Source organism: Notolepis coatsorum (genome assembly GCF_963971535.1).
Source record: "Notolepis coatsorum genome assembly, chromosome: 15".
In the NCBI taxonomy this organism is placed as follows: Eukaryota; Metazoa; Chordata; class Actinopteri; order Aulopiformes; family Paralepididae; genus Notolepis; species Notolepis coatsorum.
In genome coordinates, this window is record NC_140179.1 from 38,581,399 (window position 1) to 38,598,159 (window position 16,761).

At 44.5% G+C, this 16,761-nt stretch overlaps 1 protein-coding gene across 3 annotated transcripts in view; it reads right to left on the reverse strand.

Annotated features, from left to right (window-relative positions):
• Positions 1–1,066: 1,066 nt before the first annotated feature.
• Positions 1,067–16,761, reverse strand: part of LOC311241416 (uncharacterized protein) — a 35,823-nt gene continuing 20,128 nt past the window's right edge. For all 3 annotated transcript variants that reach the window (XR_014620537.1, XM_084330233.1, XM_084330234.1), the window contains one exon: positions 1,067–2,473. Coding sequence is in view for 2 of the 3 variants with exons in the window: in XM_084330233.1 (XP_084186359.1) it covers positions 1,455–2,473 (1,019 nt within the window). In the remaining variant the exon portion in view is untranslated. The remainder of the gene's footprint in view (positions 2,474–16,761) is intronic.

Below are 16,761 nucleotides of genomic sequence, written 5' to 3' on the forward strand. Positions count from 1 at the left end.
GAGTTAGGGAGTAGGTGCGGAAAAGTTACTATAGCTGCCGATCGACTTGGGAGTGGTCTCTCCGTGTTCAGGAGACTCAGGCGTATAAAAGTATATTGGATCATGTCTCCAGCACCCCACAGACGTAACTACAACCACTTAATGTCGAGGCTCTCATCCACATTCATTCATTTTCTCCCCCCGCTCTCTCTCCCATGAGCTCAATGTAACGTGGACGTGCAGTGGTCTATAGTGTTAGGGTAGAGGTTATGCGAAATACCTCTAGTTTCTATAGTTAGGGTAGGGGTTATGCTAATTACCTCTAGTTTATATATCATGTTAGGGGAGGGGTTATGCTAATGACCTCTAGTTTATATAGTGTTAGGGGAGGGGTTATGCTAATGACCTCTAGTTTATATAGTGTTAGGGGAGGGGTTATGCTAATGTACTCTGGTTTCTATATAGTGTTAGGGGAGGGGTTACATTTAGTCATTTAGCTGACGCTTTTATCCAAAGCGACTTACAAGTTCTGTACGACAAGTCATCAGGAAGGGCATACAGAAGATGTATAGGAAAGCTAATGCTAAGGACGGCTCCAGCGTGTCGATTTCAGGCCCGCCCCCCCAAAAAGTTTTCAGCAACAATCTTTTAACCTTCATGGTGTGTTTAGAAACAAATCTCCTAATTTGCTTTACCTTGACTTTAAAGTGGTTGGTGATCTAACTTAGTTATGTTGACTCAAATTACGGTAGCAGGTTCAAATTCGAAAGTACATACATACCATCAATACTAGGGGTGCTCGATATTGGCTTTTTTACCGATACCGATATTCCGATATTGTCCAACTCTTAATTTCCGATACCGATATCAACCGATATCAACCGATATATGCAGGGTTTCCCCCCCCCAAAAAAACTGAATAATTTCAGGTAACTAATCATTTCACTGGATATATATATAACAAATATTGTTATTGTTTTATTTTTTATTTTTTTAACCGATACCGATATTTTCCGATATCACATTTTACTGCCGATATCGGCCGATAATATCGGTCGGCCGATAATATCGGACATCCCTAATCAATACATACCATGTTGTATGCGAAACCTTAGTAAATAGTAACTGACGGGTTCAGATACATATAGTGGAGTAAAAATTACAATATTTCCTTTGAATTGTAATAGAGTAAAAGTATAAAGGTCCTGTTTTTTTTACTCAATTTGTAGAAGTCTTTCAAAAGAAACTGGATGCCACTGTCCTGTGTGACATTGTATATGGATTTACATGGTTCTTCAGCAATACATCCTGACAACATACAGTGTAGCTGTGGGTCTTCTGTTCCTTCTATAGTCTCTCAACCACATGTTTCCTTGGGATTTACCAATGAAAATATCTAACAACTCCTTCAGAACAGATGCAGGACACTACGGCTTCTCTTCTAGATCACCTTCATATGTAACTTCAGATCCACCTCATTGGAATGGTCTCTCTCCTATATGAGTCTTCATGTGATTCTTTACATGTTGTTGTAGTGTAAACCCTTTCCCACAAAGACTGCAGCTGTACGATCTCTCTTGAGTATGAGTCTTCATGTGCCTCTGTAGGTCTGAGGTTTGAATGAACCCTTTCCCACAAACACTGCAGCTGTATGGTCTCTCTCCAGTATGAGTCTTCATGTGTCTCTCTAAGTCTGAGGATGTAATAATGCCTTTCCCACAAACACTGCAGCTGTACGGTCTCTCTCCAGTATGAGTCTTCATGTGGTCTTGTAGCCGATCACGTCGAATGAACCCTTTCCCACAAACACTGCAGCTGTACGGTCTCTCCCCAGTATGAGTCATCATGTGTTTCTTTAGGTTTGAGGCTTGAATATACCTTTTCCCACAAACACTGCAGCTGTACGGTCTCTCTCCTGTGTGGATCCGCATGTGGACGTCCAGACCCGATTTAAACTTGAAATTCTTTTTACAAAGACTACAACTATATGGTTTTGATCCTGTGTGAATTCTCATGTGCACAGCAAGATGATAATTGGATGTGAATCTTTTACCACAGTAAATACAGCCATGTGGTTTCTGTCCTGTGTGGATTCTCATGTGGACAGGTTTCTCATATGGACAGTCACTGGTTGGTTCTGATAATCCACAGCCCTCAGCTTCTGTGTCCATCTGTCCAGTGGAGGTGCTGGGTACAGGCTCTCCCTCTCTGTTTTCTACAGTCTGGTAAAGATGTGGGGACCGACTCTGGTGTTGATCATGGCTTCTCACACAGGTTACAGTGAATACTGGGTCTTTGGTATCAGTGTCCTCCAGCCATTGAAGCTGCTCTCTCTCCTGACTGGTCCAGTCTTCCTCCTGTTCCTCTTTAATCAGTGGGGGCTCTGGGTCCTCCTGGCCCAGATTGGGGCTCCCCTCCTCCTGGCTCAGATTGGGACTCCTCTCCTGCTGCTCAGGGGGAACCTCCTCTTTACAGACAAAGAGCTGTGGGGGGTCTGGAGGGAAGAACAGAGAACAGATACTTAGACAGCTTTCAAGTATAACCTTCCACACTTTTATTTTGAAGGGGAAAACTGTCAACCAGAATTCTCTTAGCTATCTTCACACAGAAATCAAGTCACAATGCCGCAATAGGGAACCTCCTTTTCCCTCCAATCTGCCGGCTTCGGGTTGTTCACACTGACTGTTTTCTTTTTACCAAATACATTCACCAGAAGTGCCTGTTTGCCAATGAAACAGAAATCTCGCTTTGAAATCCTATGAGGTGTGAGTTGTTGCAGGAAGCTAGAAGCTTGCACAACACACACAAATCAAATCACCCTGAGCATCGGGTCCCCCCAGGGCTGGGTCCTCAGCTCCCTGCTGTATTCGCTGTACACACACACACACGACTGTGTGGCCAGGTTCAGCTCCAACTCCATAGTGAAGTTTGCGGACGACACAGTGGTGGTGGGCCTGATCTCTATCAATGATGAGAAGGCCTACCGGGAGGAGGTTGATATCCTGGCACACTGGGGCCGGGATAACAGCCTACTCCTGAACATTGGTAGGACAAAGGAGCTGATCGTGGATTTTAGGAGAATACAGGCCAGGCAGGGCTCTACCCTAACCTTTTTCCCAAGGAGCACATGTGCTCCTAAATGAAAACTTTTCGGAGCACACAAAGCAGTTTAGGAGTACAGTGAAACATTTTGAGTTTATTAACAAACTATTTATTACATGCATATTAAACTGTGCGTGCGTGCATGCGTGTGTTCATACTAAGGGACACACATCTGTGCAATAGCACATACCACCAAAATCACACATTGGCCCATGCCTACTAGACACAAAGGATATAGGTAACCCTACCTGGGAGTCCACATCGCGGAGGACCTGACATGGTCACAACACACAGTCACTGTGTTAAAAAAGGCGAAGCAGCGCCTCTACCACCTGAGACAACTCAGGAAATTCAGGGAAGATACTCCAGTGCTTCTACTCTGGGGCTGTGGAGAGCATCCTGACTGGGAACATCACTGCCTGGTTTGGCAACTGCACTGCCCAGGACAGGAAGGCTCTACAGAGAGTAGTGCGCTCAGCAGAGCATACTACGGGTATTGTACTACCACCCATGCAGGACTTATACAACAGGAGGTGTAAATCCAGAGCCTGCAGAATAATTAAGGACCCTCACCACCCCAACAATAGCCTGTTCAAGCTGCTGCGGTCACTGGTCAGGCAAGAACAGAGAGACTCCGACTCCCCCAGGCCATCAGAACACTGAACACTAGGGGTGTAACGATGCATCGATTAATCTAAATGCATCGATTCTAATGTGACGATTCAACTGCATCGATGTTATTTACCTATAGTCCATTCATGCTGAGTGAATCAGTTCCCCCAGCCACATTTGTGTGTGTGTTCAAATTTATTTGGGGAATTAACTAATAGAAAATTAATCGAATCGAATCGTGGTCAAATGAAGAGATTTCATGATGCATTGAATCGTTGCCTGAATAATCGTAATCGTAATGAATCGTTGCGAGGTCGCATCGTTACACCCCTACTGAACACTGATCTCTCTACACCAGAGCATGTGAGCAAATGAAGGTGAGCGCTGAGCAAGCTTAGAACGGCTTGGGGGGGGGGGGGGGCAACATGAGCGAATGAGAGCGGAACTAAGCCGTCCAGAGCGAAGAGCGGATTTCTCGGCCGCTCCGCACCGCTCCGCTCACATGCTCTGCTCTACACACAAGCACACATGAACATACACACACAAAATGCGAGTGAAATGCTCGCACTATAGAGCCCTGCATTACCCCTGCCCTCATTAGATGTTATTTCACGTGTCATGTGTCAGAGCCATAAGAAACATTTATATTTTATTACAGCTTTGTAACATGCTTTCCTCTAGGATTGGGTACCATTCACGTTTGAACCAATACCGGTACCTGGGAATCGATACCGGTACCCAACGGTACTTTTTTTTTAGTACTTTACTCTCTCGTAATTCCAACATTGTTATTTATTTAGAACATGTTATTTAAGCCTTTCCGGTCTGACCGCGGAAGAACATGGCTGCTTAACTCGCGAGCTCCCCGACAGCAAAATGATGTAGCCCCGAGAAACATTTAGTAAAAACACCAGGGTATATATTTAATAGGGATGACAGAAGGGGCTATCACGAGACGTAGGGCGACCACGATTACAACTGGAAAGGACGACGGAATGGCAGAGAATGACGAAGTAACGGGAGGAAAAGATGGCGACGATGACTGTGAACAAGAAGCCACGCTGCTGAACATATACAACGAGCTCAAAGACTTCAGAAAAGACAATGAGCGTCAATTTCGGGAGATAAGAAATGACATGAACAAAATGAACGACAGGCTCGATGAAACTGAGGGGAGAATCGGAGAAAATGAAAATGTGCTTGGTGCGGCGACGGTTTTAATAAAAAAGCTAATGCAGAGGCAGGCCGACGTGGAGGCTAAACTGCTCGACCAAGAGGGCAGAACGAGGAGAGAGAACCTGCGGGTGTATGGTATCCCGGAGGAAAAAGAGGGGAAAGACATGCATGGATTTCTAGACGGCTTGTTTAAAGATGCCCTCGGTCTGCCTCATGACATGGACCTTCGTATCGAAAGAGCACACCGGGCACTGGCCCCGAGGCCTAACAACCCACAGCTGAAGCCACGGTCAATCGTGGTTAAGTTTGGGAGTTACAAAATGAAGGAAGAGATAATACGCCGAACATGGCAGAAGAAGAACATCTCATGTGGCAACGATCGCTTCTATGTCGACCATGACTTCCCCACTGAAATACTGAAGAAGCGAGGAGAATATGCCGAGGCCAAGAGAATAATGAAGGAGAAGAATCTCAAGTTCCAGACACCATATCCAGCGAAGATGAGGGTATTCTACGAAGATGGCACCCGCCTGTACCAGAGCGCGGCGGAGGCGACGGCGGATATGGCAAAGCGTGGATTCAAGATCACCGTGGTGAACCCGACTACCGACCCGGACCGAGAGGAGATAATGCGGCTGTCTACCTGGCGGACGGTGGGAGGAGGGCGGGGACCGGGGGACTACATGCAGACGACGGGGACTGAGCGCCCCACACAGCAGGGCAATGGTCATCACGGATACCGGGAGAAACTGCAGGGATTCAGACGGGGACAGTCGGAGGCGGACAATTGAGATAAAGTTCATGAAGCGCATGAATACAGATAAGTCACGGGGGCATCGTCATAGAGTAAATAACATCAAAAAATGTCAATATGTATATAGAGATAAGGACAAAAAGGGGGGAAAAGAGAAAGAAAAATAATAATAAAAAAAAAAAAAAAAAAAAAGAAAAGACGTGAAATGAAAATAGAGGGCAATGGTTAGAAGAATATAATAAAAGTATGGGAGGGGAAATATCCCAGATGGATACAGGAAAAATATAACGAAATGAACCACAGGCCATCATGGCTATGTCATAGAAGTTACAATGTACCAAGATATATCTGAAAGATATACAAATGTTAATGCTTGGAAACGTTACCGTTTTGTCAAGTTCAGTTGAATTGATCGCACTGTATATAGATTACAGTGTGAGCCATATGTTACGTCAGGGTTTACAAGATAATAGGGGCACAGTTTTGGGCAATCTGCCTCGTGCCGTATGCACTCCTCTGTTAGTCGAGGGGGACCAAGGTGCATGGGTGAGTATCGATTTCACCCTCGGTACGACTGTTCTATCTGGGGTCATATCGAACGTAGCTTGGGTAAATGTGGGGGGGGGAAGTGTATTTATGTTTTTATATGTTCTTTTTTATTTCATTGTATGCTATACTATTGTATATATATCTTCACAGTCTCGGGCACTAGACTACGTCATGGATTGCACAGGGGAGATGCATTACGAGAAATATGGGGCTGATTAAAATAATATCGTGGAATATAGACGGATGTCATCATCCCATTAAGAGAAAGAAGATATTGACGTTCTTGAAACAAAAAAAGGCAGATATTGCACTAATTCAGGAATCACACCTGGATGAGGAGGAGTCGGCCAAGCTTAAAAGGGATTGGGTGGGACAAATATACTATAGCACGTTCTCTTCTAGGAAGAGGGGGGTGGCAATATTGGTGAGAAAAAAACCTAGACCTAAAGGTACACAATAGTTTCTCACATGATGAGGGAAGATGGGTTATACTGGATGCTGATTTAGAGGGACAGAGGACTACTTTAGCTAATATATATGCGCCCAACGGGTCGTCCTCAGACTTTTTCCATGAGGTATGTGAGGTGATCAGGAAAATAGGGAATAGCAACGTAATCATAGGGGGGGACTTCAACTTGGTTGGAAACACCTTAATGGACAGATCGTATCAACCCAGGACCGCAGACAACACAGGGAGACTGGCGGTTGGTGTTCTGATAGAGGAGTTGGGTCTAGTGGATGTTTGGAGGGTTATGAACCCACAAGAAAGAGACTACACGTTTTACTCTCACCCACATTCCTCATACTCTAGAATAGATTATTTCCTGATCTCTAGCGCACTGGTAGAACAGGTTGCAAGTACTGGGATAGGGAACATTGTAATATCTGACCATGCTCCGGTTGATTTAGTGATCACATCCATGGAAGAAGGGCAACGATCTCGGAGATGGCGATTCAATAACCTGATGTTAAATGATGAAGGATCGTGTACGTACATTAGAACTATATTTAAGGAATTTTGGGAACTTAATGAAGGGTCCATAGATGATAGTGGCATAATGTGGGACACATGTAAAGCTTACATGAGAGGACGACTCATACAATACGGTGCGATACTAAAAAGGGCGGAGAAACAAAAAATGACAGCATTAGATGAGGAAATTAAAATACTTTCGAAACAGCACAGCCAAAGACCAGACCCAGAAACGTGGAGGAACCTAAGCAAATCCAAATACGAATTGAACAACATATATCAAAAGAAGGCTGAATATGCGTTATTTAGGACCAACCAAAGATATTATGAACAAGGGGAGAGAGCGGGTAAAATATTAGCGAATCGGGTTAAACAAATGCATAATCAGAATATTATATCCTCGATTCGTAATAAAGATGACAAGATTATTACGGACAAAAAGGAAATTAATAATGTCTTCAGGTGCTTCTACCAGGACTTATATACCCCACAGAAGGCGGTGGATCAGCTAAAAATGGACGCGTTCTTCGACAAAATCAAATTACCGTCATTATCGAAACAACAGGTAAAATCAATGGAGGGGGGGGTCTCGATAGAAGAAATACACGCGGCAATCAACAGCCTTAAATTGGGTAAAGCACCAGGAGACGACGGGTTTACTCCCGATTTCTACAAACAATTCAGTGATATAATCGCTCCGAGATTAGTAAAAGTATATGAGGACTCACTGATAAAGGGGGGATTGCCCACTAGCTTGAGATCTGCCACTATTACATTAATACAGAAAAAGGGCAAAGACCCTCAATGCTGTGGAAGCTATAGACCTATATCCCTGAGCAATTTGGAAGAAAAAGTATTGGCAAAGATACTTGCGAATAGAATAGAAGATGTACTACCAACTTTGGTGCACTCAGATCAAGTGGGCTTTGTGAAGGGGAGAAACTCAGCTGATAATATCTGCAGACTCCTACACATAATGTGGAAGGTAAGGAATGATATAGAACCTACAGTGGCCTTCTCATTGGATGCCGAAAAGGCCTTTGATAAGGTGGAATTTGCATTCTTATTTCACACGCTAGAGCGCTTCGGGTTCGGTCCATCGTTTACTGGGTGGGTAAAACTGTTATACACAAATCCGATGGCATCAGTATTGACCAACAGGATCGTATCCTCGCCCTTTAACCTAGGGCGGGGGACGAGGCAAGGTTCTCCGCTTTCTCCCCAAATGTTTGCGCTTTTCCTCAAACCACTTGCTATCGCACTGAGGACTAATCAGGACATCAAAGGGATAATAGCGGGGCAGGTAGAACATAAATTATTTTTTATATGCGGACGATATCTTATTGGTATCCAGCAATCCCCGAACAGCAGTTGGGATCATTGGAAATGTTATCGAGTCCTTCTCCGAAATATCTGGGTACACAATCAACTGGAGCAAGTCAGAAGCAATGCCTCTCTAAATGTTGTCCCCCTGATATCAGAAGGGGGTGGCAATACAGATGGATGCCGTCAGGGTTGATATACCTAGGAATAAAGCTGATCCCAGGTCTGAAAGAGTTGATGCAAGCCAATATTGCCCCTATAATCGAACACATTAGTGCTCTGACCCAGAATTGGGCCAAAATGAATATGTCCCTCCTGGGAAAGATAAACCTAGTGAAAATGATACTAGCTCCCAAATTAAATTATATCCTATATATGTTGCCGCTGACTCTCCCGACCCAGTTACTCAAACAGTATGACAAAGTCATTAATGTATATCTGTGGGGGGGCAAAAGGCCGCTATTTGGACGGGCCAAAATGTATGCAGCAAAGGAAAATGGCGGTTTATCCCTGCCTAAACTAGACTGGTATCACTATGCATTCTCGCTCTCCCAGCTCTCCAAACTGAATCACTCGCCTGAGGAGGCACCTGCTTGGGTCAGGATGGAGGAGGAAATGATATATCCCTCATCTCTGGAATCCTTCCTGACACAATCAGACAGACCTATACCTCTTAAAAACCCTTTGATGGCATTTATCAGGGAAACTTGGAATCAATCGCACAAAATGACTGGTGATAGCCCATACTTAACTACGAGAGCCTCTATATGGTATAATAAGAAACTAAAGATAGGGAAGAAATCAGTCATATGGGACGATTGGGTTAAAAGGGGGATACATGTACTAGGTGATATAGCCGGGGAGGATGGGGTTTTGCCTTTTGAGGATATTAAGGAGGATTTTGATATAGATAATAAAAACTTTTATAAATTCCTACAGATTAGACATTGTATATCGTCATCAATAGGAGGACCAAAGTGCGGCCCAATTACTGCAATTCAAGAAATATTCTATAAAGGATGGCGCAGGAAAGGCGGTGCGTCAAGATTTTATGATGTTATAAGAGAATACAATGCACCCAAATTGGCGGGTTTGAGATTGAGCTGGGTGAACGATGTACATGAGGATATTACTGAGGAAATGTGGGAGAAACTGGTATCCAAATGGAGTAAATTCTCTAGGGAGGCACAATCACAACTTATAGTACCGAAAGGGATTAAGCTGCCTAAATACGGGGGAATGTGGTATAGAATGGCCATGATATCAGGATGTAGAATTGCATTACGACATTGGAAATCACCTGTTGATATTACTTTTAAAGAATGGATGGAACTAATGTTTCGGACAGCATCATATGAAAGGGTGACGTATAGAGTCGCAGGGAGAGAGGATATTTTCGCTGAGATATGGGACAGCTTTCTACACCTGACTGAACGATCTGAGGACAAATGAATAAGATGGGATTACAATATTGTCAAGGATGAATATGAAAAAGGGGATTTGATCTGATGGTACTTGTGCTCTATAATATATTATGTATATATGTACATATATTTTATGTCCGGATGGTGTGTCTATGGAACGGTCACTGTCTCTATCACACTCACATGTGCGCAGATATAGCCACATACAAGTATCTAGGATACACATATTCATATGTGTACATAATAGGTTTACACGCACTCATATACACAAGGATAAGGTATACACGTCAGGGGCACACATACATGCACATACTCATGTATAGGAAATAGACATACATACACCTACATATACACATAGTTGAGATATAGGCTTTCACTGACACATAGGGGGATACACAAGTATATAGGAGACACACACATACGTAGCTGAAACGTAAAAAAAAAAAAAAAAAAAAAAAAAAAGATGCAGCACATACCTGCTCGCAGGTAGATCGGTCTACATGTAAGTTAACGTATGACGTATATATATATATATATATCAGGGATGTATATGCACAATGTATAGTATGTTTTTTTTTTGTAAGTGCTTCTTTAATTTCCATGTCAGTTATTAGTGTATTTGTATGAGTCTCTTGCATGTTTTGTATGTTGTCACAAAAATGAAAAAGGCGAATCTTGGATGTTGCATATTATGCTGTGAAAAGGTATACTGTAAATAATGGAAAGATTTGTGCAAAAATAATAATAAAAAAAAAAAAAAAAAACATGTTATTTAAAACCATAATCCTGACAGCAACATGACATTCAGGGATGAAGAGGACGCAAAGCCAGGGCTGTACGCTAAGCTTTCTCACCCCCTAAATGAAACATTTAGGGGCACAAAATCTTTTTTAGGGGCACTTTTTTAAAATAACAATTTTACCATTATAGTGCAAAAAGATATGTTCCTGCCTCATTACTGTGGTCCTTTTATTTAACATTTAAGTGCTTTTGTTTTCAGGTTTGTATCTTTTATAATGAACCAACTGAAGTATTACCACAGCTGCAAACATTTCTTCTTTCATTGATAACAGTGTATTAACAGTTGTGACGTACGTGGGTTGGTCATTATCATTATTACTGTATTTGGAAGACCATGTGAACATCAGGTTAGTATAATTAGTGTTATGTTATGTTTTGTATGCGTGTGTGTGTGGAACATGAGAGCTAATGCTGTCTTTTCTTCTCTTCCTGTCAGGTGCTGCCCGTCCCTACACTGAAGAGTGCTGATTGCCTAATGAATGACAGCTGAGGGCAATCACCTCGAGAGGGACAGGTGGACAAGTAGCTGACAGCACACACGTCGGGGGCGCCTTACTGTGTCATTTTGCCAGTGACCAAGTGGAGTGAGGTTGCCTCTGTTTGCCACTATTGTGTAGTTATTATTATTGTGCTTGCTTATGCCAATTGCCACTGTGTATGGACTATTGACTATGTGCTGCCTGCGTGGACCAAACCCTGTGTGGGGTATGTATATTGTTGGCCATTTTAGATTCATCCTACACTGTGAGCTACATGGTTAGAGTGGTGTTCCTTTGTTCCCAGATTGCCAACCACGTGGCATGTGGTTGTGTGGTTAGTGTTCGCCTTGTTTATTATTATTTTCACCTTGTTTGTTCTCCCCTTACCCTTTCCCTTTGTGTGTGTTGTGGGTTGAAATCCCCACTGACAACATCCCTTTTCCCTTTGGGAAAAGGCCGTGGGTTGGAAGCCCCACATACAATAAACTTAATTTACCATTTGAAAACGTCTTTGTTTACTATCTGCCTACCCGGGACTGTTTTTGAAAAGCATTTTTACTGAGAGGGGCTGTTTCTGCTCATGTACCGCCTGCTCCAGCTACTATTCTGTGCGGTCGTTAGACCTCTGTACATGACATGGGGGCTCGTTAGTTTGCACAATTGTATAGTTCCTTGTTGGTATGTGACATGTGGACTTATCGATTGGAGCGTGTCAGGTAGGTTGCGTTTTCTCATAGGTAAGGTAGTGTGTTTCCATTGTCCGTGCTGCACAGTTTTATTGATGTAAACCGTTCTTGTATGTGATGCTCTTAAACTAATGTTTTTTCTGCCACATAGGTAACAGGGGGATCGCCTACTTGGTTAGCGGGTGGGGGGCACGCGTCGTAATTCCGGTGGAGCGCGCAATGAAATCGGTAAGCGACTGAAGATATGTGTAGGCCTCATCCCGCCAGGGGAGTAGTTTAGCTGGGGTATGCTAGAGTGACGTAGGTGATCCTAGTTAGATGGTTAAACCAACGTTTATTGTTTTCATGAATGGTAGATGTGGGCATTAAATCAGATTGGTTGAATTGTATACTACGGAATGTGGCGATTAAATGTGTTACGCACGGATATTGTGGAGTAGGTGAGTGGCTATTTCTTGGTACCTGTGATTCGTTTATTATTATTATACTATATATTCGTTATTTCGAGAGCACAGGGTAATTATACGTAGGTTATTTGTGGCATGGTCATATTCTGCAAGGGCTATGGCTGGGACGGCTTTTACTTTGGAGTTCGAAAAGTAAAGAGGAGTTAAAAACGATCGTGCTGGCTGGGTTGTTGGACAAAAGTATATTTAGTTTGCCCATAGCCCAGGAGGATGGCTCTGTGAACGTCGCGCGCGACGAGGCGGCTGATAAGACTGGTGAGGCCACTGGTGGTTTAGATCAAAACGCTGGTGCGGTGCGGAAACAGAGAGGTGGCATTACCAAGGGGGAGGAGAATGACAGTGATAGCTCTGTACACTCAAGACGTGCCTCTGTTTCTTCTCCCACTCTTAAATCGCGTGCACGTTTGGCCCGTCTCCAGATGGAGGAGAGAGCGGCTATGCGAGACAGGGAGGAGAGGAAGGAAGAAAGAGACAGGGAGGAGAGGAAGGAGGAGAGAGAGAAAGAGAGAAACAGTCTGGAAAGAGAGAGAAGGGAAGAGAGAGACATGCTGAGGGAAAAGGAGGAGAAGGACAGAGTGCTCCAGGTGACGATAAGAAAGATGGAGTTGGAGAGTGGTGGCTCTTCCTCTTCCTCATCTGAAGTTTACCAGGGCACTTTTAATATTGGGCAGCATATTTCTGTAGTTCCCCTTTTCCGGGAGTCTGAGGTGGAATCATATTTTTCTACTTTTGAACAAATAGCGTGGGCTTTGCATTGGCCAAAGGACCAGTGGGCACTATTATTGCGATACAGACTCACTGGTAGGGCTCAGGAGGCATGCCAGTCATTATCGAATGAGGATAGCGTGGTATATGAGAAAGTGAAGAGTGCTGTCTTGCGCGTATATGAACTGGTGCCGGAAGCGTATAGGCAACGATTTAGGGCACTAAGTAAAGCTCCCTCTCAAACACATGTGGCATTTTCCCGTGAACAACGGACTATGTTTACTCGTTGGTGTGAACCATGTAACGTGGATGGTGTCGAAGCGTTGAGCGAGTTAGTCCTCATTGAGCAATTTAAGAAATGCGTGCCCGAACGCATTATAGTGTACTTAGAGGAGCGCAAAGTTTCTACCCTCCAGGAAGCTGCAGTTTTGGCAGACGAGTTCGCATTGATCCACAAAAATATTGCTGTGCGAAATGATGTGTATGTAGGAGGGGGTGCGTTCTCTCCTTCTGAGACGCCGTATCGGGGAGGTGACGGGCGAGCATTCCGACCTCGCTCACCGCCGTCTCGAAATGCCTTGGGTGACGAGCGAGCATTCCGACCACGCTCACCGCCGTCTGAAAAGGCCACCTTTGTGTGTCATTATTGTAAGAAAGAAGGGCATTTTGTGAAGGACTGTCATGCGCTAAGGGATCGACAGGGGACCAGGGAGTCAGCCCAGGTACCGAAAGGGGTGGGGTTGATTGGTACGGTGTCATGTCCTGACCAGCATAGCTCTTTTGAACCCTTTTTGTTTGATGGTTATGTGTCCCTGTCGGGTAAAGTTGGGGACTACCAACAGGTGAGAATACTCCGTGATACAGGAGCCTCTCAATCGTTCATCCTGGCTGATGTATTACCATTGGATGTGGACTCCTGTCGGTCGAGTGAATTGGTGAGAGGTATTGACATGGGGTGTGTGCGCGTGCCGTTGCATAAGGTGCATGTACAGTCTGCACTGATCACAGGTTGCTTTCCGGTCACGGTTCGCCCATGTTTTCCCGTAAAGGGCGTGGATTTCGTCATGGGGAATGATATCGCTGGGGGTAAGGTCGTCCCTGTGTTGGAGGTTGGAGACACTCCATTTACTAACTTATTGTGTGATGCGTTGATTGATAAGCACCCCAATGTACCTTCTATTTGTGCTGTCCCTAGGGCACAGGAGCGGAAGCGAGACCAAGGTCTAGCGTTGGGTGACTCTGTGGTGAGTTTTGCAAATTGGCGGTGGCGCAGCATTTTGAGGCGGGGGATGAGGTGTTTATTGTGCTGCCCACGCCTAGTACGGTGCTCGCTGCCCGGTTCTCAGGACCTTATGTGGTAAAAGGAAAGGTGTCTGCCACTAAGTATATGTTGCATACGCTCGGGCGGCGGAGGAGGACACGCTGGTGTCATGTGAATAGGCTAATGAAAAGTCCTGCCCGCGTCTCGTCGGAGTTGAGATGTGACAGGACTGTTGTTTCACATGCTGTGTTGTGTTCCAATGTGCCTTACAGGACGCACGGTGTTGATGTTGGGAGTGCGAACCCCATTGAGCAATTCGCGTATGGTTGACTACAGTATACCGTCATGGCCTCGGTATGAGGAATGTGCCAGCCACGTCCGACGGCTGATGCATCTGGTATTGGGTGATGTGGTGGTTGACCGTGTGGGCCCAAAATAGGGGCATGTGGCCTATATGGAGGGTGATTTCTATTTATTTCTGTTCTGTTAGTGCTAATCTGATGTTGGTTAATAATAAGTGATAATGTTTTGCTAACCCTGCGGGTTCGCTCTTATGGGGTGAGGTGTGACGTACGTGGGTTGGTCATTATCATTATTACTGTATTTGGAAGACCATGTGAACATCAGGTTAGTATAATTAGTGTTATGTTATGTTTTGTATGTGTGTGTGTGTGGAACATGAGAGATAATGCTGTCTCTTCTTCTCTTCCTGTCAGGTGCTGCCCGTCCCCAGGGAGCGAAATTGGACCCCGCCACCCGCCATTTGCGGGCAGTTTTTACATTTGGCATGTGCCACTGAGAGGTCTGCCCGCCGTGTGACGGGTACCTTATAGTCATGTAAAAAAAAAAAGACGACAGTCGCAGTGTTTGGCAACCCCGTCTCTCACGGCGCGTCATCTCGTTGGCTTGTTTACCAACGTGACATCTGCGACACGCTCTTCTTCTGCTCTGTCTCTGCTCTCGCATGAGGGCATGCTGAATAGGGCCCAGCTGCAGCGCCGGAGAATCCATCTCGTTGGCTTGTTTACCAACGTGACATCCGCGACACGCTCTTCTTCTGCTCTGTCTCTGCTCTCGCATGAGGGCATGCTGAATAGGGCCCAGCTGCAGCGCCGGAGAATCCATCTCGTTGGCTTGTTTACCAACGTGACATCCGCGACACGCTCTTCTTCTGCTCTGTCTCTGCTCTCGCATGAGGGCACGCTGAATAGGGCCCAGCTGCAGCGCCGGAGAATCCTTGCATGCTGAATGTAGAGTTTAAGGTCCAGCTGCAGCGCCGGAGAATCCTTGCTGGAGCTGGAGGCTACTCGAGTATACACACAGACAGTGGAGCTGTTTGCAGATAGCAAGCATTTTGACTTGTTGCGTGGTGGCGATGTTTTGCAGATAATACAACTACAAGTATGATTATATAATATATATATTTTATTAAAAAAAAATGTTTTATATAAAATACATTTATTTATTTTTTTAATCAAAAAAGATTTGGCAGGTAAGAAATATGCTTGGCGGGTAGATTCTTCCCATCTACCCGCCACTGGCCGGTGAGTCAAAAAGTTAATTTCGCTCCCTGCCCGTCCCTACACTGAAGAGTGCTGATTGCCTAATGAATGACAGCTGAGGGCAATCACCTCGAGAGGGACAGGTGGACAAGTAGCTGACAGCACACACACGTCGGGGGCGCCTCACTGTGTCATTTTGCCAGTGACCAAGTGGAGTGAGGTTGCCTCTGTTTGCCACTATTGTGTAGTTATTATTATTGTGCTTGCTTATGCCAATTGCCACTGTGTATTGACTATTGACTATGTGCTGCCTGCGTGGACCAAACCCTGTGTGGGGTATGTATATTGTTGGCCATTTTAGATTCATCCTACACTGTGAGCTACATGGTTAGAGTGGTGTTCCTTTGTTCCCAGATTGCCAACCACGTGGCATGTGGTTGTGTGGTTAGTGTTCGCCTTGTTTATTATTATTTTCACCTTGTTTGTTCTCCCCTTACCCTTTCCCTTTGTGTGTGTTGTGGGTTGAAATCCCCACTGACAACATCCCTTTTCCCTTTGGGAAAAGGCCGTGGGTTGGAAGCCCCACATACAATAAACTTAATTTACCATTTGAAAACGTCTTTGTTTACTATCTGCCTACCCGGGACTGTTTTTGAAAAGCATTTTTACTGAGAGGGGCTGTTTCTGCTCATGTACCGCCTGCTCCAGCTACTATTCTGTGCGGTCGTTAGACCTCTGTACATGACAACAGTGTTCATTAGGGATGGGTTAGGATTGTTAGGATTTTATCGATACTACTACTCTTATCGATTCGATACTCTTATCGTTTTTTTTTAATTATTTTGCACGATTTTTTTTTTTATTATTATCAAGAACATAATCAACATTGCTTTATTATTCTTTTATATAACTATATTACTGCACATGGCTAATTTTTGATCAATTAATACAAGCAGTCGGATAAATTA